We start from the raw sequence: 24,921 nt of genomic DNA, 5'->3' as shown, positions 1-24,921 counted from the left end.
GTGGGTCTGATTCACCTTCCTGCTCCCCAGCCTTGGCTCAGCATCCTGTCTCCATCACCTGGAGAGCTGGCACAGCCCTTTTGGTTCAAACAGCAGCAGATTATCTCCTGCAATCCCCCACTTCCCACAGCAGCAGGAGCAAGACAGAGAAGGGCAGGGTTTGAGGTGTGGTTGTGAGAACCATGAGGGAGTCTCAGTCCTCCAGCTCATGTCTGTCAGCGTGTTGGAACTGGTGAGTGTCACCATCGAGCCTAGAGAAGCAATGGGAAAGCTTGGAGGATTTCCCTTGCTCCTGGAGGGGATTTCAACCCACCTGAAAGGAGCCAAGAGGAGCCAGGGAACGGGTGCCAGTTCTCAGAGGAGGCTGAGTGGCTGTCAGGGAGGTGTCTTGTTGCTGAAATCCCACAGGATGTCCTTCCAGTCTTTCATGATCCCAGAAGCAAGTGAAATAACCTGGTGCTGCCTACCAGCTCACTGCTGATTGCTGGGCACCCATTGCCCCATGAGGGAGTTGACCTTGGTATGAGCACTCAGAGAAGTCCAGCAACACCAACAAAGCCTAAGAGTTGGGGGTCAGGAGTGGCACTGAGCCACTTTTGGGGTGCAGTGCAAGCGCTGGCATGGGATGCACACTCACCTCTGAGTCCCTGTAATCAGGTTGCTTCCTCTTCTTGCAATGATTAAAGACTATTAGTTTGAGAACACAGGCAGGTTCCCTCAGTGGGGTCAGACACTGGCAGAGCTCAGGAGGTCCTGGAAGCTCCATGAGGGACCAGGCTGAACTCCCAAAAGCCAGATCAGAGAGACTATACCAAGGTAGTAGACAGAACCCAACACAGGGGCAGATCAGACCTGCCCTCTAATCCCAGCTTTTACCACTGACCATGTAATTACAGATATGACTCTTCTCACCTTCCTGCTGCCTCATTCCCTCTGTGTGCTTCCTAAGCCATTTATCATCTGCTGGGAAAAAGCAAACAAGGTTGTTACCAGGGAAAGTGCCTCAATTCTTCAGGTCCAGAGGTCTCTCAGGGGGTGTTATCTGGAAGCACAGTGCAGTGGAGGTGTGATAGAAGTGGCTGAAGTCTCAGCAGCTGCCCTTCCTGGCAGATTTTGGGGACAAACCAGCAGACAGAGCAGGAGGTGGCTGCAGAGTGTGTTGGCATCACAGCCAGAACTCATAGATGCTTGGGAAGCCCCTTCCCCAGTCCCTGAAATCAGGATAGACATGGAAAGGGAGAGCTGCTCAAGGTTATAACTCGACCTGGAAAGGTCTAAATGACATCAAGTTTCAAGCTTTTGTAAGAAGTCAGCTCTGCACAGTATCACCGTGGGGAAAAGCATCCTCAGACAGAAGCACCCAGCACCACGGAGTGCCCTGGGGATGTAGCAGCTCTGGGGACCAAAGGGATCCCTTGTTTGGTGATGAGAGTTTGGGTTTCACCACAAAGGCACCAACCTGCACCTGCTGCCCCTCAGAGCTCCTCTTTCCCTCCCTCTCTAAATACTCAGCCCATTCCCAGCTTTGATTACTGACCGTCCCCTGACTTCGTTAAGTCCTGGAGTGGGCTTATTCCCATGCTGCTGCTTTGTCTGTCCCTCTCTTCAGCCTTTCTGGAGGGGAAAAAAAAGCAAAAGGCTCAGTCTCCAGCTGTGCTGCAGCCACACAAAGGGAGCAGATTCCTCCTCCCCTTGCTCCAGCTTAACAAAGCCAAGCACAGCAGCACCAAACCCTGAGCCTCCACCAGCAATAAACAGGGCTCAGGGCTAATGAGAAAGCCAGAGCAGAGGAGCCCCAGGCTGAGCTGTGTGGGAAAGGTGCCTTAAGGACAAAGGGAAAGGCTTCATTAACAGCTAGAGACTGTCAGCGGTGCAGAGGATGGAGATGGGCTGTGCCAGGAGACACGGGGTTTGCTCTGGAAGAGAAGGTTCTTGCTCTCCCTCCAAGCCTCCTCCAATTTGCACAGTTCAAAGGGATGTTTTATGAGCCTTCTGGGGTCAGAAAGCAGCACCCCAGGGCTGCACACGCCGAGAAGGGTGCTCTCAGCACCTTCCCTCAGCTCTCCCAGCCCCAGCAGAGCGTTCATCATCTGGGGATGCTGTTAGACAGAAACGCCTGGCCCTGCAGCCTCACACCCCCAGCAGATCTCACCCTGGAGCTCTCCCTGGCTGCACCATGGCAGGATGGACTCAGCTGGGCTCCGTGTCCCTCCCCAGGAGCCTGGCTCACAACTCAGCCCATCCTGAGCTGTGGCAGGGACTGAGCTCCTCCATGCAGTGCCGGATTTGCCTTGCGAGCCTCCAAAACACGAGGCCCAAACAAACAAGGCATCAGGGCCACCGATGGGAAGCTGACAGGGCATGGGGACAGTCACCCACGCCAGAGACAAGCAGGGGGATGTCAATGGTTTGTTCAGCACGGAGCCGCCGTTCCCCCTTCACCCGAGCTACAGGGCGCGAAGGCAGCCGGAGCTCAGGGCCGCCCTGCGACAGGAGCCACAGCGGCTCCCCAGGGAACAGCGGCAGCGGAACCGGCCCTGAAGGGACACGGACGGCAGCGGCTGGGCTCGGGAGGGGCCCATGGCACGGCCCGGAGCGCCTGGGCCGGCCGGGCCGCGGGGACACAGCCCAGGCCCGGCCCTGCCGTTGCCGCCGCCGCCGCACGGTGGCCCCGGAGCTCCGCGGGACCGGCCCCGGGACAGGCCCCACAGCCCGGGCACCGCCGCAGCCCTGCCCTGCCCTCACCCTGCCCAGCACCACTGACCCCTCAGCACCTCACCCCACGGCTCTGGGGTCCCTCCAGGGCTGGGCACTCCCCCAGCTCCCTGGGCAGCCTGGCACAGGGGCTCACACCCCTCTCAGGGAAACAGTTCTGCCTCAGCTCCAGCCTCAACCTCCCCTGGGCCAACTGCAGCCCATTGCCTCTTGTCCTGTCATTCATTGCTGGGGAGCAGAGCCCGACCCCCAGCTCCCTGCAGCCTCCTGGCAGGGAGTGTCAGAGAGTGCTGCTGGCTGCCCTCAGCCTCCTCTTCTCCAGGCTCAGCACCCCCATTCCCTCAGCCCCTCCCCAGCCCCTTGTGCTCCAGCCCCTTCCCCAGCTCTGTGCCCGGCTCTGGCCACGCTGCAGCCCCTCAGTGTCCCTGTGGCAGTGAGTGAGGGGCCCAGCACTGACACAGCCCTGGAGCTGCAGCCTCCCCAGGGCCCAGCACAGGGGACAATCCCTGCCCTGCTCCTGCTGCCACCCCACTGCTGATCCCAGCCAGGATGCCCTTTGCTTCTTGCCCCCCTGGGCACGCTGCTGGCTCCTGTTCAACCCCCCAGGCCCTTTCCCTCAGCCTGGAGCTGTGTCTGGGGTTGCTCAAGCACAGGATGAGACACCTTGGAAAGGAACAAGCCATAGGACAGCACCCCATTGACACCTTTGCCCCATCAGACCCTGGGTCCCCCACCTTTCCATCCAACCCACAGCACAGTCCTGGCTTCCCCAAGGGGTTTTCTGAAGACAGCTTTTAATGGTGCAACTGCTACAAACTAGAAATGAAACCCAGCAGTTCAGACAGCCTTCCCACAAACTGCCCAGGGAGAACAAAACCAAAGAGGAGGTGGTGGATGGGCACTTCATCAAAGCCACTGCCCAGCCCTGGGCTGAGAGCACTCAGAACCAGAATTGACTTTTAGCTCCTTTTTCCCCAGGGCTGACCAGTAGATCTCAAATCATTAAAGGAGCTAAAAATCGGGTTGGAACACTGTGGGTCGAAGCCACCTCTGCATGAAAGCCAGGAAATGCAGTATCTGTGCTAGTCCTGTGCCAAAAAGGTCTTCCTTCTAGCCAAAGCAGTCCCTTGGGCATTCATCCCTCCCAGGAGCATTGGCAGCCCCTCACTCCAGCTCCTGGCAAAGTGATGATCAGATGCTGTGGGTTTGCAGGAAAAGCCTTGCTACGAAGGCAAAAGAGTGATTCCCTGAATCTGGCTGCAGGTTAGGAGTTTCCCTTGTTGCAAGCCAAGGGGATCTGTGCATACATAGGTCCCAGAATGCTTGAAGAGGGCAACACCACAACAGTTTCCCTCAATCACCACTGACCTGGCTGGACACTCCAAACCCGTCGCCTTTGGGAGTGGGTCAGGATGGCTGCAGGGAGACACTTGCCCATGGCCTGATCTCCATCATCCTTCCTGCTGGCAGGAGACATGACACACCAACACTGTGAGCAGTTCCTTCATCTGGGTTTCCTCACCAAGCTCTGAAGATGACTGGAGGGGATCTCTGGCCAAAGTGCTCCTTCCCTCCATGGGGCTGGAACAGCAGTGCCTGGGAGGGAGAGGACCAGCAGCCCTGGCTCCAGAGCAGGGCTGGGTGTAGACACCAGCCTTAGGGCTGCCCAGTACCACCAGCACTGCTGCTGGAAGCAGCAAGGGGCAGCAGCCAGTCAGGGCTCAGAGAGGCAAAGGGCCTCCACAGCATTGCTGAGCCCCTGGGCCACCCCACCGACGGCCAGCAGACAGTTCCGCACCACGATGCTGGAGCAGGCGCAGCGCGGGGTGGGCATGGGGGGCAAGCTCTCCCACTTGTTCTTCTCGGGGTGGAAGGCCTCTGCAGACTCCAGGATGGTTGGTTGGTTTCCTGGAAGCATAAATTGAAGCACTGGGTCACCTGGGAAGCACCAGCAAGCATCCCTCATCTGCTCTGGACCCCGTACCCTTACAAGGTCTTTTTTCTCTGCTTCCTCAGGCCAGCTAGGGCTGGGATGTCTCCCCTCTGTAGTGATAACACATGACTCATGGACTTTTGAAGCATTACCAGCATCCCCAGTGCCTCACCTAGTCCTCCAGCCACAACAACTCTGCCTTTCAGGTAGCCAGCCACAAAGTCTGCTCGTCTTTTCTTCAGGTAGAAGGAACGTTCCATCTTCATCCAGCCACCTGGGAGAGACAGGACACAGTGGGCATCACAGGAGCATCTTCTGGGAAATCATCTGCCTCACTGACTCCCTACTTGCTTGTGGCTGTGCAGTTTTGCTGCTGCACCTTGGGGTGATAAAACCCTGTGATACAGGGGCCAGCTTCCTCACCACCAAGTCAGGAGAGAGCTGTTGAACCCACTGCCTTGACTGCTTAATCCTGACTGCAGGCCTTCCTCTAGGTTGGGCTCAAGGCATCAGCAGTCCCAAGGCTCAGTCAGTGAGAGTTCTGTGCTCTTATGTGAAAGGATACTGCTGGCAAAGCCCTCACCTTGCTCCATGTCAAACATGTCCACGGTCCTCATGAACTTGGGCTGCCGGTAGAGCCGGCCCTGCCGGAGCCCCCCGAGGCTGAAGAGTTTGTCTTCTGTGGGCACAAAGCTGGAGAAAGCTCTTTTGTTGGGGATGTTGGGAAACTTGGTCCATGATCTGGTCTCTGTGTCAAAGACCTCGAAGGCATTGATAGCATACTTGGATTGCCTTCCACCTGGAACAGGAGAGGGAAAGAAAAGGGTCGAGCTTGGTTCATAGCACCAAGGCAACGGTCAGCAGGAGCTAGAGGAGCCTCTCAGGCAGGCTGAGAGTGAGCTGCCAGTCAATATGATGTGCTCAGGTGTCAAGGCATCTGCTTGAGGGCCTGCTGAGCCAGGTAACTTCTCATCCTTGTGCTCCCTCTCCTTTAACTGTAGGTTCATGGCATGAAATCCCTTGACTGTTTGGAGCCTCACACCCTCCGTGGCTGCAGCAGCGGGTTGCTGGCCCAGGAAAGTGTTTAGTATGCACCAGTTTAATCAAGACAAATTCAGGGCAGAGCAGGGATCAATGTTCAGGGAGACTTTGCAATTCAGATGAGTTGAGTGCCAATGTGATCCAGCACAGCCTGGCCTTGCTGCTGAGCTCCTGACAGAGCAGGGCAGCCCAAGCAGCTGCTGCTGCCACCACCAAAGGGGTGGATTTTCTCTTCCCTCCCATCAGATGCAGATGACTACATCTCTCCCCAGCTCAGATGCTCAGCATGCCTTTGAAGGCAGAGCCTGTGCTCACTACTGGGCCCACAAACTGCCAGCAGCAAGCAAACTGCAAAATAGATCAAAGAGTCTTTTCTGGTAACCCTTAAATAAAGCCAGGGCTGGCTGGTGGTTTGAGCAATCAGGTCTCCTGCATTCTGATCCTGATGTGCTGTCTGGCCATGAGTTAACAGCAACATTTTTCTGCCTTAGTTTCCCTTTCTGTGAGGCAAAAGTAATGAAAATTGTCCCCTGCTAAAGGCTTGGCCCAGCACTTCCCAGCCCCAGCAGCTCTTCCCTCTGCCAAAGCTTTGTGAGGCTGCATGGAAGAGAGACTTCCAGAGCTCATCCAGCCCAACCCCGAGAGACTTCCAGAGCTCATCCAGCCCAACCCCCTGATAAAGAAAATGATGCTGAAGTAAAATGCACAGAAGTGGTTTTACTCACTAGTTGAGTCCAAGGGCTTTTAGCACAGTGACAGGACTGCAAATTGAGCAGGGAGAGCCCAGCTGTGCCCTTGGCTGCCAGCAGCCATGGATGGGACTGGAGGAGGTTGCTCCTGTGAGATCTGTGGGCTCCTGGGGTGTTTAAGGGTGCAGGGGCTCTCAGGGGTGCTTGCTATAGAGCTGTGAATCCAAACCCAGCCTCATTCAGCTGCAAGCTTGGTATTTCTAAATGCATAAGACAGCAGGCAGGGATGGAGAGGAGCCTTCCCCAAAGCCTCTTCCCAGGAGGCTTCTCAGCACTCAGATCAAAGGAGCTGCTGCCCAAAGAGGAGGAGGAGGAGGCAGGATTGCTTCTTACCCAGCACATAGATCTTGGTGCCTCTCAGGAAGGATGTGGCAGCGTACCTGGGTGTGGGCATGGCTGCCAGGGACACCCAGATGTCCTTCAGCATGTCATAGTGCTGCAGGTAGTTGTGTGGTCGCAGGTCAGATCCCATCCCACCAGCTGCATAGACTCTGTAATCTGCAGAGACATCCCACAAAATGATTACAGGAAAAGATCAGAAACAGCCCCCTGCAAAAGAATAAAGCACATGCCATCACGTGATGTGGCCCAGAGCTGCTCACTCCTACTGAAGGGGGCTGTGGTGAGCTGGGGGTCGGGCTCTGCTCCCCAGCAATGAATGACAGGACAAGAGGCAATGGGCTGCAGTTGGCCCAGGGGAGGTTGAGGCTGGAGCTGAGGCAGAACTGTTTCCCTGAGAGGGGTGTGAGCCCCTGTGCCAGGCTGCCCAGGGAGCTGGGGGAGTGCCCAGCCCTGGAGGGACCCCAAAGCCCTGGAGCTGAGGTGCTGAGGGCTGTGGGTCAGTGCTGGGCTGGGCAGGGTGAGGGCAGGGCTGGGGCTGCAGCAGCTTCAAGGGCTTTGCCAACCCAAATGATTCTGTGGTTCTACTGAAGTCCCTGTGTCTGCCCCATGTCCCATCCCCGGGGCAGAGGGGAACACACCAACCTCTTGGTCCTCATGGCAAGGCTGATGCTCTTCCCTCAGCCCCTCTCTCTCATTCTGGAGCTGCAGCTCCTTGGCTCAGCTCCTGCTTTGCCCCACTGAGGTGTGGCCCAGGATGCAATCTGAGACCACAAGGCTCTGAGCCAAGGCACTGATGTACATACTCCTCACCAGGTCCATATCAGCTCTATCCATCTCTAACAGCACATCTAGCCCTCCAAAACAAAATCCTGCCCAGCATCCACATTATCTCCTCCAACAAGCACCTCACTCCACCGAGAAGAAGCAGGAGAGCAGCAACAGCTGCCTACAAGGCAGCTGAAAAAGCAGAGACCAGTGTGCATGCTGCAAGGATTTGGGCAGCTATTTCTGTTCCTGACCTCTGGCACCCACTGACCCTGCTGTATGGGTCAGATGAGCTTACACACAGAGAGAAAATCATCTCCAAGATGGTAAATATTATTTTAAAGGATTCCTTGATGGTAGTTTTTAAAGCCACTTAAGCAAACAAACCAGACAGCTTTCAAAGAAGCTGCCTGGAGATTAGATTCCTAATCCCAGGAACTGGCTGACCTCAGGCACATTGCTCAGGAGTACAGCTCCCAGCCCCAGGCTCTTCAAAGCATGGCAGAGCATGATAAAAGAGATCAATGCTCCACACCTCTGTTTGGAAAAGAAAAAACAATGAGCTGGGCTGATAAGGCAGAACCTCCCAGGGATTTAACAAGCCTCACTGAAGCCAGTGGCTAAGCCCACACAAGGGAGGTGCACAGAAACCCCCCCACAGGGCCAGCCACTTCCCCTCCTCATACAACAATGAGAGCCCACAACTATGAAGCTGATTCTCTCCTGGCTGCTTCTGGCTTTGGGTCAGAGATGTCTCTTCATACCAAATGTGGCTCCAAGACCTTCACCTCTGGCTCTGCAGCTCAGCTCCTCCCAGCCTGCCTGCACTCAGCCAGCAGCACCATTCCTTTTCTCCAGCATCTGCAGCACACAAGGACCAGCATTTACTAGAAAACCCTGGAGAAGTTTGCTTTGAGAACCTGGAGCTTGGACCTGTCTGAAACACCCCTGGGCACCAGCATAGCCACAGCCTTCATGGCTCAGAGCTACAGAGCAGACCTCAGGTTAATCTGCTTTTGCCCACCTATAGAAATGTTGTCTGCTTGCCCCTGATGGCAAAGCTGCCCACCAGCTTCCACCAAGGTTGAGCAGACCCTGCAGCAGGAGGCTGGGACAAACACATGGGGTTCAACTCCTAGAAGCACAGACAAAGTTTTGGAGAAGACATAACAGTGTGCCACAGCACAGAAAGCTTTTGTGCCTGATGCACTGAGTCGTGCCAGCCCTCCCCATCCACAGCACCCTCCCTGCCCTGGGAAGGATTGAACCCTCCTTGCCTTTTGCTGTCACTGAGATGCCCATGGCTGCTTCTCTCAGCGAGTTCCTCTTCTTCCACTTGCCCTCATCTATGTTGTACATCTCCACTATCTTCAGCGGCAGCTGATTCACTCCGACCCCTCCTATCACCATGATCCTCTTGCCCAAGTTGGCCACGGCCACTCCTGCCCTGGCAGTGGGCATGGGGGGCAGTGAGGTCCATTGGTCAGCCTCAGGGGAGTAGACCTCGAAGCAATCCATGGGGACACCGTTGTCATCACAGCCCCCGATGGCAAACACCTGCCCTCCAGCTTCCACCAAGGTCGAGTAGACCCTGCGGCTCGGGAGCGGGGCGAGGGTCTTCCACTGGAAGTCTTTGCTATTGGCCACCTCCATGGTGGCTGCTTAAGCTGCAAAACAGAGCAGTGCCAGGGATAGACAACAGAGAAATACAAAGTGCAAACAGCATCCTACCCCTGGCACTGGAGCATCCCCTCCCCACAGCCACCAGGTCCCTCTGCCATCCCCACCCCAGACACGGAGCAGCAGCCACTCGTACCTTTCATTGTGTCTCCATTAATCCTGCAGCTCCAAATCTGTCTCAGAAGCTCAGGCAGAGATCGATCCTAAAAATAAAACAAAACAAAAGAGGGGAAAAAAAAAACCCAGGAGCCCAGAAAGGCAGGAGAGGCTGGAGTCAGTTTGTTATCCTGTTTCCTGAGCATCCCCGCCCCCAGGCGACATTCAAACTGAGGAGGCTGCAAGCTGTCTGCTCACTTCCCCGCCTGTTTTCCTGCCTGCTGGGGAACTTTTCCTTGTGGCCTCCTTCTCAGACCTGATTGCTCCTCCTGACCCCTGTGTACACCCTCCTGCAGACCCCCCCGGGAGGATTGTGTGCCTGTAGCCCTCGGCTGGGGAAGGCAAACGCCAGCACTCACCTCTGCAGCCCTGAGCCATTGGCTGTGGGCACAGCACGGAGCTGGAAGGATGCAGAGAGCAGCCCAGGGAGGGGAGGCACAAGCTTTTGCTGGAAATCCACTGTCTTTTTCTCCTCTCTTCTCTTGGAATGGCTGTTAAGCATGCAGATGAGATTAATTCCTGCAGGAGGACAAAGAGAGGGCACACGGTAAGGAACAAAGGCAGCTGCTCTTCCACTCACCCAGCGTGCAATAAGGTGTGTTTTGGACTCAGTATCTCCGTTTGCATTGTGTAACTGGGGCTGCTTCACAATAGCCCTTAAAACAAAGAGAGATTTCTCTGTGCCCTTGCAGTCTCAGCAGCCTCTCCCAGCACATGCTGCCTGCACCAACATCTGCAGACAGGACTGTAGGGTGGAGTGGGCACTTGCCAAAAAACCTCAAAGGCAGCACATTCCTGGCTGAGCAGTGCTCAGGGCTGGGCCAGGGTTGGCCCCTCTTCTCCTGAGCCTTTTCCCCATGGATGCTGAGGTCCCTGGGATGAGCTTCCCTGGCAGCACAGCAGAGCTGCTCAGCTCTGCCTTTCTACAGTTTGCAAAAGCCCTGGAGCAGAGGTTCACTCCTGGACACACTTCCCTGCCTCCTGGCTGGCTCTCAGCTCCAGGCCAGTGCCTTGGTGGGATGCAAAGGACCAACTTGCTCTCTCCTACCCAAGATACCTAAGCACAAATAAAGCAACCAACTGTTGGGAAGCAGAGCAAACAAGTGAGCCCTGCAATCCCTGGCCCAGGAACAGCTCATGTCCACCTCATACCCCCCTACCTTTACTGCCCAGGTCTGACCACAGCCCTGCAGCTCCCCAAGCCCTCTGACAGCCAGAGCAGAGAGAGCCTGTAGCTTAGCAACAGCCACCTACAGCTGTCTTCCATCACCCAGCACTTTGGATGAGCTGTCTGGGAATCCTGATGCTTTCAAGGGACCCTGGCACAGAGCAATGAGGTGGATCCCTCTGGAAGGGGAGAAGCCCTGGGATGCACAGGGCTGCACACAGGGCAGAGACACAGGGGCTGTTACTCCTGTACCCCAGCCTCATCCTATGTGTAGCACACTGGGAATGACACATCATTTCTTCTACAAATTCATGCCTATTGTGTTCATCAGGGAGGGAGGCAGATGGAGGTGGCCCTCAGACCACAGCCAGGCCATTTGCTGTTGTCTCAGACAGGTACAACAGCATCCACACAAACACCTCCTCTCTGCCTCAGGGCTGAGCACACAGGCTCCATCTGAAGGGGAAATCCCTTTCCAGAGTCACATTAGTTCCTACATCTCCCCTGAAAACATGAGTTAGGGGAGAGAGATGGAAAAGCAGCAGTGAAAGAGGTCACAGACAACTGGGCTGGGATCCCACCCACCTGAGCTGGCATGAAACCAAATCAATCCAAGCAGAGGTGTTTAACTTCTTCTCCCAGACAAATTCCAGTAGTCAGCTAAACATCATTAATCACATAAAGAGTGGGGCTGATAAAGCTAGAAACACCCCTTAGGCTGTAACCCTGCAGCAGCAGGACCCAGCAGGAGCACATGCACACAGCCCTGGCACCATGGGGGCTGCAGCACAAAGGAACACAAAGCAACAACAGAAAAGCAGCAGCAAGTCAAGACTCACTTTGCATCTTCCCAGCAGCTGAGGAGAGAGGGGCAAACAACAGACTCCATCACCAGCTGCTGCCCTCCCCTCCCCTTCCATCCCTTGTCACCTGAGGGGCATCACAGCCTGCAGCTGCCTCAGCTGGGGGGTTTTGCCTTGGCAGTTTGAGCAGCTCTGGATTATTGCTCCCATGAATAATTTGTTTTCTTTCCAGGTGGGTTTTTGTGTGTTAACATGGACAAATTCAGCATGGGCCAGCAAATCAGGAAAGCAGAGCCAGCTCCTACATGCAGGAGCATGACATGTGTATCCTGACCTCCAAGAAGTCATTTTCCTGCCTTGTGCCTCAATTCCTATAGCAATAAAGTACAGTCCTGGGATGAGGCACAAGCAGCATCACTCAGATGTCTGACAGAAGCAGAACCTCGTGGCTGGTGCCACATCTCCTCTGCTGTCATTAAGGCTTTACAGAACTTGAGCATAATTGTCTCAAATGACTTACAAATTCCTTTTCAGCATCCTAGGACACAGAGCATGACCCAAAGCCCTCAGAGGAGGCTGAGTACTTCTGTGGAGTGCTGGGTAGGTCCTTCATGAGAACAGGCAGAGCAAGGACCTGCAGCTTCAGCCCAGCTGTGGTCCCAGCCAGCAGGAGCCAGCACATCCAGCCAGCCACCACCCCCAGCAGCAGTAATGCAGAGCTCTGCCTGAATCCAGCTGCCTTACCCTTACAAATCATTTGGTCTTCTTCTCTTTTATGCTCTTTAAGGAAAACCAAGGTCAGGCTGAAGCCCTGGACCCACAACCTTTTGCCTCAGTCTCTCCAGCATCACCTGAATCTCACTAGAACACGATGCAGCACCACAGGAGCCAGGAGCTGCCAAAAACATGCTGAACAAACATCCCCCAGTGTTGCAGCCATCTTCTCCTCCCAGGCAGAGGGAATTATCACTTAATTACACCAAACAAATTGGAAGCATTCATGTTTTTTTTCTTAAACAGCTACATTAAAGACAAAATGAATGGTAATTGCTCTTCTGTCAGAGCCCACCCCAGGGCCCAGCTCTCAGCCTTACAGGACAGAAGCCTCTGTGCTTTAAAAGCTCAGGGAGCAGCACAGCATCCACACACAACCCCCTCCAGGGTCTGTGCAAAGTGGCTATGGGGCATGGCTGGGCAGGGAGAACCCCCCAGCACCCACTGAGAAGGGGTCACATTGGGGCTGAGCTCCCTGTGCTGTAACACCCAAATGCTCTCTCCAAGGACAGGCTGCTCCTCACCCTGCAGGTTACACCAGGCTCATTTTAGAGAGCTCTTGGCTTGGTGACATTTATTACCTGCAATGAGTTGTGATGTATAAGAGAGAGATGCTGGCAGGTATTCAAGTGACACAGATCTTGGTGCTGCTGAGTGCAGCTGCTTTCCTACCCTCCCCTTCCTCCCCTTTTTTCCTCCCCTTCCTACCTCCCCTCTCTCTGGGATTTAGAAGTTTTGCTGTTCTGGGTTTGACATTCTCTCAGCTGCAAAGACCCAGCAGACAGCTCAGTTACAGCTGCAATCATCACCCTCCAGCCACCTGGGTGTCCTCTGGGATGATGCACTACCTTAAACACTGCATTACAATGCCACTGCACTAAGCCCAGAGTGAAAAGGGATCCCATTTACACCTCTCCAAATGGAAGAAAATGCAAAAAGGCCCCAGAAGATGAAAAGCCACAGAGATGCTCCCAAATCTTCTATTTTTAATGCTCACACTGAGGTTATCCATCCTGAGACATCACTGTGCACACCTGCAGCCACATACATCTGCACACACACTCCCTCCAGGGCTAGAAAGAGACCTCTAATCCTCATTGAGCTCCAGGCAGAGACAACTCACTACACACTGATGCTGGGTTCTGCAGCCCCAGCAGAGCATCACAGAGCATCACCTGCTCAAACCCTCACTTCAGGAACAGCATTCATTTGGGGGACACCACAGAGATCCAGGAAAGAACCATGACATCCCATCACAAGTTCACTTGAGCTGCACCCAGCTCACCCTCAGCTTTGCTGAATCCATCACTGGATCTGGGAAGGGGTCAGACACAGGACATCCATCTCAGCCCCATCAGGAACTGTGCTCCTGGAACATCACTGCTCTCCACATCATCTGCCAACTGCCAAACATTTAGGGCCATGGGTTAGTGGTGGGCTTGGCAGTGTGAGCTTAGTGGTTGGACTCAATGAGCTTAAAGGCCTTTCCTAACTGAAACAATTCTGTTCCTCTAGGATTTTAAGTGCCCACGTGTTCCTTGATGTCACCAGGAGCACTTTAAAACAGAGACACAGCCAGCCACCAGCCTGACAGAGAAGCACATTAGAGAAACTACTGCCTTCAGAGAAAAAGCTCTTGTACTCACCTAAATGTCACACCAGATAAGCACAGGACAGCCCTGCTGTGTGGCAGCCAACAGGAGAGATGGGCTGCAAAGCTGAGCTGAAAGCAGCCTGACATCCAACTGGCATCACCAGCCAGAGTGGTACCAAGTCCCACTGCTCTGGGAATGGGTGGCACAGGAGAGGCAGGCACAGGGGCAACAAACATGCTGGAAATAGCACAGAAATCACAGCTCCTGCTCCTCAGCACCAGGCAGGAGTGAGCAGCTTCATTTCAGCTCTGTCTTGGCTGTCTGCACTCCATTAAATAAAGAGCACAGCGAGATGACACAGCACAGACTGAATGAAGACAGTTGAAAGGAGATGATTCAGTGCAGGGAAACCTTTTCTGTCCCAAATCATGGTACAAGGCCAGAAAGGGGGGACACCAAGGGAAGATCTCCAGGAATTTCACCTGCTGCCAAGGAGAGGTGTTGTCAGGCACAGCTCAGCTCTCCCCTGCCTGCCCCTGAACCTTTCCCAGTGCAACACTTCCCTGTGCTGCTCCAGGCACAGGATCCAGCACACAATTTGAAGCAGAAAGTAGCTCCTGGGAAGTCTCAGTCCTCTGAAGCTCAACTCTTCTGCTCCACACTGTTCTCCTGCTCCAAGGGGTAGAGAGATGGAGGTGAGATGTGTCAGGGATGGGATGCTTGAGATGCTGCACACATGGCCCAACATGCCTGGCACAGACAGGCTTCTCCTGGGACCTTTGTACCTGCTCTCCCCAGGGCTGGGTGCTCAGCTCAATATCACAGCAACATCCCCTGTGAGCTGGAAACAGGGGTTTTGGCAAAACAAAAGCCAGCAAGTGATGAGAAAGGAGGGGAAAACACACTAATAGGCTTCTTTGTGCTATTTTCACCTGTGCTGGATGTAGTGAAGTTTCAGCTGTGGGAACAGCACCAAAAGCTCCCTGTTAATCACTCTAATTGAAGTGAGCTGCTTTTCCTCCTAGAAGCACTTAAATGTCATGCTGTAACCACTCCTTGCACTGTCAAACATTAGCACAGCACAAAGAGGCCCTGTCCCTGCTCAGGGACCAACCTTTGCTGTAAAGAAAGACATAAAAATAGCTGCAACCTTATCACAGCAAAGACACAGACAACAAGAAACAACATGCAGGAGGCTCTAAGTCCACATTTCCCCTGGGCAGCACCCAGATTAGAGCCAAAGATCCCTCCTACCCCAGGGAGAAAGCTCACTTCCCTGCCACCCAGCAAAGAATAGAGCCCAGCACCCAAGAATCCCTTTGTACAACAGTCCAGAGAGTTCAGCATCTCCACAGACAGTGCTGTCAGCAAGCCCTCACAGCTTATTTTGGGTTCATAGTGGGATCAGGGTCTTTGGAAGAGTCTGGCACCTCTGTGACATTGCCAGCATGGGAGAAGCCTGAGCTCTTGTCCCAAACTCTCTCACTCAGAACAAGATATCAACAGCCTTTCTATAAGCTTTGACTATTCCACAGTCCTAGGCCACAAGGGCACTGAATGCCAAGTCTTGGTTTCAGGTAACACTGATTTTGAGCAGAAAAGAAAGCTTTTGAAAAGCCTTTGAAAACTGGGGACTCTGCTGCCTTTACTTCTCTCTTGCTCAAACCCTGGCAGCTGAAGCTTTAAACAGAACATGCATGAAATTTTCTGTCTGGTATTTCTGACCTCTCTTCACACTGAATCAAGTTTCCTTGCCATAGTAACAGCTACCCAGAAAAATAACAACCACCAAAAAAACCTCCAAGCTACTAGTTCCCCACCTTCCTCTGCAAGCTGCCCAGTTGGTGTGAGAGACTGTTTAGTTGTAAGGAAAGAGGAATAAAACCATTACAATGGTAAGAGAATGAATTGGACCAAGCAAAGGAAAAGCAGCAGCACTCACAAGCAGCTGGTTTCATTCCTTGTCTTCATGAGTATCTCTCTTTGCAGGCATAAGGAGGTGCAGTTTGAATGTGAAGACAGCAAGGTGTGACTGATCTGACCCTGCCACATCTTCACCCCTTCCCCCATTCCCAGTCCCTGGAGATCATTTCCAGCCTCATCATGCCAAATGCTGAGATTGCTGATAGGAGGAAAGCAGAGAGGCCATGGAAGGAAACCTTCCCCAGGTAGCATCAGAAGGATGCTCAGAGCTTCAGCAGGCTATGGGACAGGGAGCAAAGACATCTCATTGCTTGGCACTCACCAGCACAGAGGAAGAGCCCAGACCCTTCTTTTTGCCTGGGTGGGCTGAAGAATCAGCAGAACAAGATGAGATTTATTCCTATTACAGTTTGTCTCAAGAGTTATAACTTCATCAAGAGAAAAACAAACCCACCTGTGAGGCTGATGGGGACCCTTCCCTGCTCCAACTCCCAGCAGCACCCTGCACCCCCTCCCTTTGACCCAAAGACTGTCTCTGCTCCCTGCACCAACAGCTTCTCTTTTACATGGGTCAAACAGAGGTCTTTTCCAAGCCCTGCAGTCTCCCTGGCTATGTTTGTAAAGCTCCTGTTACTCTGTATTTAGGCTGCATCCCTCCGGAGGGAATGTAAAGAGCTGGGGCCAGAGCTCAGCTGGGGGTATAGCTCAGTGCACACCCCCATGGCTGCTGAGTGCCTGAGCTGCCAGGGCCTGGTCTGGGAGGCTGAAAAGATGGGATCTGGGGACTTCTGGGAGGGGAAGAAAGAAAAACAGAGAGAAGGAAAACAACAACAAGGAGGAGGAGAAAAGCTCATCTTCTGTAACCCACTTTTCTAGGGAAAACACAAACTGAAAGCTCTGTTTCTGGTTGCTCATTCAAAACCTGATAGTGGGAGAAAGCTTTCATCCTCTGAAGCATCTTCCCCCCCAAATAACCCACTGACCTCCATCAGGAGAACTCCTTCCCTCCCTCCCTCCAGGAGCTCGGGCTAAGCGCGGATGTACTCACAGCTCCGGGGCAGCCGCGCCGGGTCCGGCTGGAAATCCTCCTCAACTTCACCTCCCGAATCCACAGCCCCTGCAGAGCATCCCCCTCCTCCTCCCCAGGTCTCTCCTGCCCTCTCTCCTCATCCCTCTCCCCTCCTTCCCCACCTTCACCCCGCGGCGCTGGGCAGCGGGATGCGAGCGGCGCCGGGAGCAGCCGAGGCTTCGAGATGCGTGGGAGGGGGGGAGAAAAAACCCCCCTCAAATCAACATCAATCCAGCAGCCCTAATCTTCACCCTCCTGGAGATGTAGGACAATTAAGAGGCAGAGTGTTTCCCCATCTGGTCTCTCCCTCGGTGCCAGCAGCCGGGGCTGTGCGGGTGTGTGTGTACACACTGCGTTACCAGACCCATACTTAAGCCTTTTATGGCTCCCCACGCTCGCACAAGATGTTCTGTAACAGCAGCTCTCCCCCCTCCCTGCCTTCCTGGGCTGCAAAAACAAAACTCCTAGCAAAGGGAAACAGATGGACAAAAATAGGGGAGTAGGAAGTGAAAAGCAGGAGCTGCCTTGGAGAGAAAAGAGACCCAAAGGTGCTGCCTTTGGAGTTGCAGTGGGAGCGGCTGTGGGAAGGGCAGAGGGTCTGGCCCAGGCTGGGGCTCATGGATCCTGTGCTGCCCCACTGGCCACAGCTCTGAGAGAGGAGCCCAGCACCAGTGTGATGGCCACACACCCCAAGGGCACACAAGGGGCAGTTCTGGCAGCAGCAACCCCAGAGCTTCTGCTCTCTGCAAGTCTGGCTCCAGGCATCGCTTTGCCCTGAGACTGCAAAGGGCAGTGGCCTTTGGGCTCCTCTTTCCCAGCCTTGCTGGCCATCCCAAGCTTTCTCTTCCCTCACCTGCTTCTCTTCTTCTACAAGTGCCACAGAATAACTTCACAGAAAAGTCCTTTATAAGCAACAGCCAAGAGAAAGATCCTTCACTGCACCTTCCATCCAGCTTCAAAGCTCCTCCCCAGAGATGCATCAGCAGTTCAGCCCAGCAGATGTTTTTAATCCTTCAGGAACCTCCTGAGCTCTCCCAGTCCTTGACACCTCCAGGGATTTCTGCTCACAGTCTTCCTCACTGGCACAGAGCTGGTACCTGCACAGCAGCATCAGGTGCTGGAGCCTTTGAATGTGCAGCTTCCAGAGTCATGTCTTCATGCCACTGGGACTTATTTCTCCAGTGGTTGCTTCCCTGCAGCCCAGGCCAGTAGCAGTCTCCAGAGGTGGTCAGAGGTTTCCAGTTGAGCCCTGGCTTGTATAACCCCTTGGTGTTGACCTCAAGTTCAGCCCTGGAAGGATCCAGATTCTTGCTGACAGCTTTTGTTGGTTGAGACAGGAAACTCTTTCAAAGCATCTCTAGCCATAAAATAAGAAAAATGAGGAAATCAACGAGAAGTTGAGTCAAATGACTCTACAGAAAGCAAATCCTCATCCCCTACCAGCTATTTTAATCTCCTGTTAGCTTTCCAGTGGGAGGATTCAATTTGCATTTAAATAAAAACCTCAAGCAAGGGGCCTATCTAACACCAGGATGTTCATTACAAAGGCATTCACCTCTTAAGAATCATTTAAAGACCCCATCATACTGGATTTTAACAGGGGGGGCTATTAGGACTTGGGCATTATTGGACAGGTAGGATTTGGATGTTATTGTTATTTACCAGACTCTTTGCAGCTGAGTCTGGGTAGCTCTGAAGGAAGGTTTGCAGCAAGGTTGCAAATTCCCTGCTTCCAACCTAGGAGGTAAAATAAGAAACATCACCAAAGGTCTCCTGGGTGACTGAGGAGCTGATTGCAGAAAGCTCAGCTGCATGGGGTAGGAGGACACAGGGCAGGCTGGGGAAATGAGCTGGTGCTCAAGCCATGGGGTTGGCAGCTCCTCTCCCTCCCCTTGTTAAACCAGAAGGCTCCTGTGCTGGGCACCAGCTCAAAGCTGCCTGGCCATGGGTGACCCTTTGAGGCTGATGGTGGAAAAGGGGCTGTGACAGTTTGCAGCTGCTCCTACAATTGTCTCCCACAGTGGTTTCTGTTTTCAAGCCAATTTGGAGCTGCTGCTCTGTGAGCTCCACACAGGACCTTGGCTCAGGACACTGGGTTTGGCCCCCAGTGACATTCTGGCTGAGTGGCTTCGATTTTTTTTGCCCTTTGTGGTGTTTTCCATTTGGTTCATTGGTTTTGGGGTGTTTTTTTTACCTTGCTGTTTGATCTTGAGCCCTTCATCTTGTCATTTTCCTCCTTGGTTTCTGTCTGCTTGATTCCTCTCCTGTTCTTTGTCTGTTTTGGGCTCTGTGCTGTGTACACAGCACCTGGTGAGTGGGGCTCTGGGGCAGCTGAGGCCTCTGGCTGGGAAAAGAAACCTGATGGATTGGGATGAAAAAGAGAATGGAGACAGTGTGACACAGCCCAGCACCCTGGTAGAGCTCTGCCAGGAAGTCTTGATAATCCCCATTCCCATAGTTCTACATAACTGATGCTAATCACTGTTATTGAAACAAATGCTCTTTCATCCTCAGGAACATTTAATTCACCCAATTAAAACCAAAACAAAGTAACCCCTTGATGACCTTTCACTTGCCAGTATCATTTCCTTAGCTCAATGCAATCAGCCTTACCTTCCCAAGACAAACAGCCAACAGCATGTCAACACCTGCAGAAGACCAGAGAAAGGAGAGATGAAGGCTGTGCTGCCAGTCAGTGAGATGTGGATTGGCCTGAGAGCTGGGCAGGGAGGAACCTGCTGAGGGTCACCAAGGGCAGAGTCCTGCAGCTGGGGAGGAACAACCCCCTGGCCCAGCACAGGCTGGGGGTGACCTGCTGGAGAGCAGCTCCAGGAGAGAGACCTGGCAGTGCTGGCTGAGAATAAACTGCCCATGAGCAGCAACGTGGCCTCGTGGGCAAGGCCAATGGCAGCCTGGGGGCAGCAAGAGAGTGTGGGCACAGGGCCAGGGAGGTTCTGCTCCCCCTCTGCTCTGCCATAGCTGCTGAGGCCTCATCTGGAGTCCTGGGGCCAGTTCTGGGCTCCCCAGCTGCAGAGGGACAGGGAACTGCTGGAGAGAGGCCAGTGCAGGGCCACCAAGATGCTGAGGGGATGGAGCATCTTCCTTGTGAGGAAAGGCTGTGGGACCTGGGGCTGTTCAGCCTGGAGAAGAGAAGGCTGAAGGGGAGTCTCAGCAACACTTACAAATGCCTAATTGGTGGGTGTCAGGATGAGGCCACACTTGTTTCTGTAGTATCCAGTGCCAGGACAAGGGCTGATGGGCATCAGCTGGAACACAAACAGTGCCCCTGGCACAGGAGGAGCAAGTCCTTTGGTGCTGAGGTGAGGGAGCCCTGGCCCAGGCTGCCCAGGGAGGGTGTGGAGGCTCCTGCTCAGGAGGTTTCCAACCCCACTTGGACACGTTCCTGTGCCCCCTGAGCCAGGGGAAGCTGCTTGAGCAGGGGCTGGGTAAGCTCTGCAGGGCCTTTCCCATCCTCACCATGCTGGGATTGTGTGAGGATAAGTTGGAATTGGATAAGAGCACAGAGACAGGTACAGCAGCTTGGCCATAAAGCCCCAGGTGTCCAGTCCCTGACTTGTCTGGTGGATGAGTCAGACTCAACAGGCTCGAAAATAACTGTCTCCCAAGGATGGAGCTTACACAAGCACTGCAGAGACCTGAGCTCATGTACAAAGGTGCTTTTTGAACAGTGAAAAACTGCAATCACTACTCCCCAGTGACCAGTGAATCCTTCCCAAGGCACAAGGATTGCACTGGGAAGGAGGGAGGGATGTACTCTGCTCTCCACCACCAGCCTGGGAATCATCACCACAGCCATATAGCCAAGGGCACGAGGAAAGGGGAGTTTACTCTCTTTGTAACAGCATCTTTCCCTTAGCTTCCCATGTAAGGAGACTCCTTGGGATACTTTGTTAGATTAGGAAGGTCCAGGGACACTCTAGATTGGTGCCTCAGAAAGGAGAGCCTTTCCATGCTGCTTGGAAATGATGCAAGAGGTAGCACTGCTCAAGGCAAAACCATATACAATAGTCCTGAAAAACTGTAGCAGTCTCCTGCAACTCAACATCTGTTTCCATGGGAACAGCAGGAGAGTCACAGGAATTCCTGCAAATTACACAAATAAGCTTAACAGTAACATCTTCTGTTCCTAGTTCTTACCTTTATCCCTTCAAGTTGGGCCAACTCAACCCAAAGAGCACTCCTGACCAGCCCATTTCCACAAAGTGTTTGGGAAAGGCTGGTGGAACTGCAATTAGCAGGCCAGGAGGTAAGAAAACAGGGGGGGGAAGCAGCAAAAAGCACCCCCCAGATGCCAAGTAAGGCTTTTCTTTTAGGAGAGATCAAAGATCTTGTAGATAAAGGGAAAAGAACCCCATTCAAGAGGACTAAGATGTGCCCATGCATATGTCAGTGCCAGCAGTGACTGGAGAACACAGGAGACCAAGCTGTGGGGAGCAATGCAGGGGGACTAGAGACAGCATTCAGTCCCCTCCTATCATTTCTTCCAGAGATTTGGCAACCTGACAGTTAATTAAGTAGTTAATTAATTAATTCTCCCTCCTGCAGGGCCCTGGAGCTGGTTACAGTGCAGATAGTCACCTTAATAAGTGCAGACAGAAGCCAAGAGGCTTCAGGATCTCTCAATCAGAATATTTAACCCAGGGGGAGAAGTCCACCAGCTGTGTCTGCCCATTTGACAAACACAGAGAGACATCATTTCAGGAGACAGGCACTTTGAAAAGACAGTTGCTGGGGGAAACAAAAAGCACCCTACAAAACCCCCCTCCCTGGACACACAGGAACGTTCAGAATGAGCTCCAGCGTGCAGAATGTCAGCAGCAGCATGAAAGAGCTTCAAGCTAATGAATTGGGCTGGGGATGCATCTGCTTTTGAAGGCTCTTTATAAAAACAAAACATAAGTCTGTGTTTATATACAACTGGATTAAGGAAAAACCCCAGCTGTTTGTTCCCAGGAAAAGGGTTTCTGGGAGATAGAGAAGGGCTGGGAACTGCTGCTCTCCACGCCAGAGTCATAAAGCCCTGAGAGAAGGCAGTGGTTTGTTGGTATCACAGGCTGGATTTTCTTCTGTATGCACTGAAATCTGGTAGAACAGAAAGCACATCTAGCTTCCTGAGTCAATGTGGAATCAGTGCAGGGCACAAATGTGCCTTGGGTTTGCCACAAACCACATCCAGCTCTGAGAGCTGAATGTCTGAGCAAGAAAAGGATTCAAAGGGCTGTGTTTTGTTCTCCACTCTTCAAAGGAAAGTGAGGGTTAATCACTCATGGAGCAGGCAGTGATAAGAGACAAGGGCAGACTGTGTAAAGAATGGGTCTGAAAGGGGATGTGGGGTATAAAAGAAATAATATTGTAATAGGTTTTGCTGAATTCACTTCTAATCTGCCCCAAACTTTTTCACTTCAGCTGCAGAGAACATCATTTTTCTTCCCACTGGATGTTGAATGTTGAAGCATTTTGTGCCTTCAAAAGGAATAAGATGGGGAAAAAAAGAAAGAGAGCAGTGTGAAAATGAAATGCTTTCAGCAGTCAAAATGCCTTGGTCCAGAGGCTGCCACAATGGAACACTTCCATTCCTCACCACTGTTCCTCTTTGCTTTGCTGATCCCCAGAGCCACGTTCATGGGCAAACGTGGTTCTGTATCAATGTACTTTTGAGCAGTTCTTCCTGGATGAAGTTCTATCCTTGGCTCTGTCACATGAGGCTTTTGTGACAAGTCACCAATCCCTGTGTCCATCCACACTGAGTTCATTTCCAGCCTGTCTGCACTCTTGAGAAGGCACCACTGCTCAGTGCCTCCCTTCTCTCTTCCTCTGCTCCTTATAGACTGACTACAAAACTCCCCCTGCACCTGCAGGATCCTAAGTGTGGCTGTGTATAGCTAAAGGCCCAGGAAAGCTGAGGGATGCTACAAGACCCTGAGCTGCTCAGATCACTGCAGCAGCTGAGAAAAAACATAGAGTGGTAGGGGTTGGAAGGGACTTTCAGAGATCATCTAGTCCAACCATCCCCAGGAACAGCAAAGGTGATGGAGAAGGAAGATGAGATTCTCATCCATCTAGCTAAGTCTTATCTTGGCAGCTCCCACTCTCCAGCCACCTCCCAGCCCCAGCTGCTGCCCATCCTGGGGTGTCTCTGAGAATATCAAGATGTTTTAAAGGAAAGTTGATTATAATTGACCTCAGTGCTACAGCACTTCTGCTATTCCCTATTTAGCATCCCTTTTGCTGTCATTACTCTCCCAGAGCTGTTTCTGCCAAGCACAGATCCTTGCTGACAGGTCTCTTAGTGGAGAAGGCTGCAGCACATAAAATTAGAGACATGGGGGAGACAGGTCCTGATAGCAACCTGCCAGGCAGCCATGGGGAAGGTGTGAGGTGCCCCAAGGTGCTGGGCAGGGGTGAGCTGTTGAGCTGGAGGAGGTGGGTGGTAATGGGATGTCAGCTCCTCAGTAATCCTAACCACACTTCCAAGGGAACTTATCAAAGCAGGGTAAGAAGGGCTGGGGGCAAAGACTGAGAAGTGAGACAGTTCAAGCAAGAAGAGGGGAAAACTGCACAACAGCAAGCAGAATATTTTATCTGCTGCCATCTGAGAGAGGTGCCAAGCTCTGTTCTCCTTTAGAGCCACAGACACTGCATGTGGAGGGTGCAGATCCCCAGCAGTGTTGTGCTCCTTCAGTGCCACTCTACTGAAGTTTTCCTTTCCTGGGAATGTTGCTACCACAGGGATGATTTGGTTTTTGCTGAGCAGGGCTGCACAGCATCAAGGTCACTTCTGCTTCTCTCCCCTTACCAGTGAGTGGACTGGGGGGAGTGTGGGGAGGCCAGTGTGTGCACAAGAAGCTGGGAGGCAGCATGGCCAGGAGAGCTGAGCACTATACAACTAGCTAAAGGGCTATTTTATACCACAGGACATTGTGCCCAGTATAGAAACTGGAGGGGAAGAAGGGGCAGATCAGATTCTAAGAGACCTTTAGAATCATGAGGTCCAACCATAAACCTGACACTGCCAAGTCCCACTAAACCCCATGTCCTTCAGCACGAGCACACACACGTCCAAGCATGTCCAACAGCAGGGGATTAATGGTTTTGTTATCCATTGCCAGGAGGATTGCAAAAATCCTCATCCCTGCAGCTGATACTTTGCCATCCTCAACTGAAGGGAGGGACTGGAATAATTCACTACATTCAAGACAGAAAACCAAAAAGAAAATGCATGTTGGGTACCTCACAGAGCCCCCCAGGTGAGATACCTGAGGCTAAGGAGGAGGAATTCCACCTCTGTTCATACATGTGCACATGAGAGGAATGAACTAGCTTTGTTTCCTCCTAAGAACAAGGCTCTGAAGTTAAGAGGAATGACAGGACTATACAGCTTTTCACCACCCACCCTAAATAACCAGGTCAAAGCTCCCACACATAAGCTGGACTAGTCAAGACAAGGTTTTGCAGAGGATGGCCAAAAAGGCTAGACAGAGCAGGTCATGTAGGCAGCAAAGAGCTGTAGAACTGACAGGGTCTATCAGTCCCTTAACAGGGAAGTGATGGCATTTACATAGCAATTTGAAGCAGCTAGAGACTATTTTCCTATGAATGCAACATCAAGTAAAAACACAGCACATTCCAGCTTTCATCACACTTGCTAAACTGGAAAATGAGCTTCACAAATCAGGAAACACTAGAGAAGAGCTAAAACCACACCTTGGTGGCAAGCCAGCTACCTTAACTCCACTCAGACTGTTACAGGGATCAAACTCCCCTTTTTTCATCTGGTATTTATCCTACTCAGAGAGGTAACTGCTTACCTCATGTTAAAGCCATGGCCAAGGTCTGAGGTAAAGATTACAAAGTGCACACAACATCTTAAAGACGAAGCAAAGTGGTTTAAAAGTCAAGGAACCCCTTCAGCATGTCTCACCCCTAGGTTACTGCATTGACTTACACAGGGAGGATCTCCTTCTCAAAGTGTCAGGTTTAAGGGTATGAAGTTTTCTTGCTTGGCAAAACTGGCACAGATGACAGGAAGGAAAAAAAACCCAATAGTTTTAGAATCAAATCCCCTCAGCAGTTTCAGGGTGCTGCAGTGCTTTTCTTCAAATCACCTGCCAGGCTCAAAGATCTGCATTTCTCCTGGGAGAAGATGCTAAAAGGCCTCAGCTTTACCTTAAGTCATGTAAAGTGGAA

General features: G+C 52.6%; 1 protein-coding gene across 5 annotated transcripts; it reads right to left on the bottom strand.

Annotated features, from left to right (window-relative positions):
• Positions 1-3,549: 3,549 nt before the first annotated feature.
• On the bottom strand, positions 3,550-17,647 carry KLHDC8A (kelch domain containing 8A). 5 transcript variants are annotated; one of them, XR_009820269.1, is made up of 9 exons: positions 16,836-17,057; positions 9,741-9,900; positions 9,362-9,428; positions 8,823-9,212; positions 6,772-6,936; positions 5,232-5,447; positions 4,821-4,922; positions 4,084-4,623; positions 3,550-3,891 (listed from the first exon to the last, which is right to left on the bottom strand). XR_009820269.1 is itself a non-coding variant. In XM_062013609.1 (8 exons), the coding sequence occupies exons 4-8, from the start codon at positions 9,196-9,198 to the stop codon at positions 4,430-4,432; spliced, it is 1,053 nt and encodes a 350-aa protein (XP_061869593.1). In that variant the 5' UTR covers positions 9,199-9,212; positions 9,362-9,428; positions 9,741-9,900; positions 17,567-17,647; the 3' UTR covers positions 3,550-4,429. The 5 variants fall into 5 exon arrangements, 4 of the variants coding, with proteins under 4 accessions (XP_061869593.1, XP_061869590.1, XP_061869591.1 ...); XM_062013609.1 differs by lacking the exon at positions 16,836-17,057 and adding an exon at positions 17,567-17,647 and having other exon boundaries at positions 3,550-4,623; XM_062013606.1 differs by having other exon boundaries at positions 3,550-4,623.
• Positions 17,648-24,921: the final 7,274 nt, after the last annotated feature.

This window comes from Colius striatus, chromosome 22 (assembly GCF_028858725.1).
Source record: "Colius striatus isolate bColStr4 chromosome 22, bColStr4.1.hap1, whole genome shotgun sequence".
NCBI lineage: Eukaryota > Metazoa > Chordata > Aves > Coliiformes > Coliidae > Colius > Colius striatus.
The sequence above is the reverse complement of the archived record's forward strand: the minus strand, read 5'-3'. Positions and strand labels throughout refer to the sequence as shown.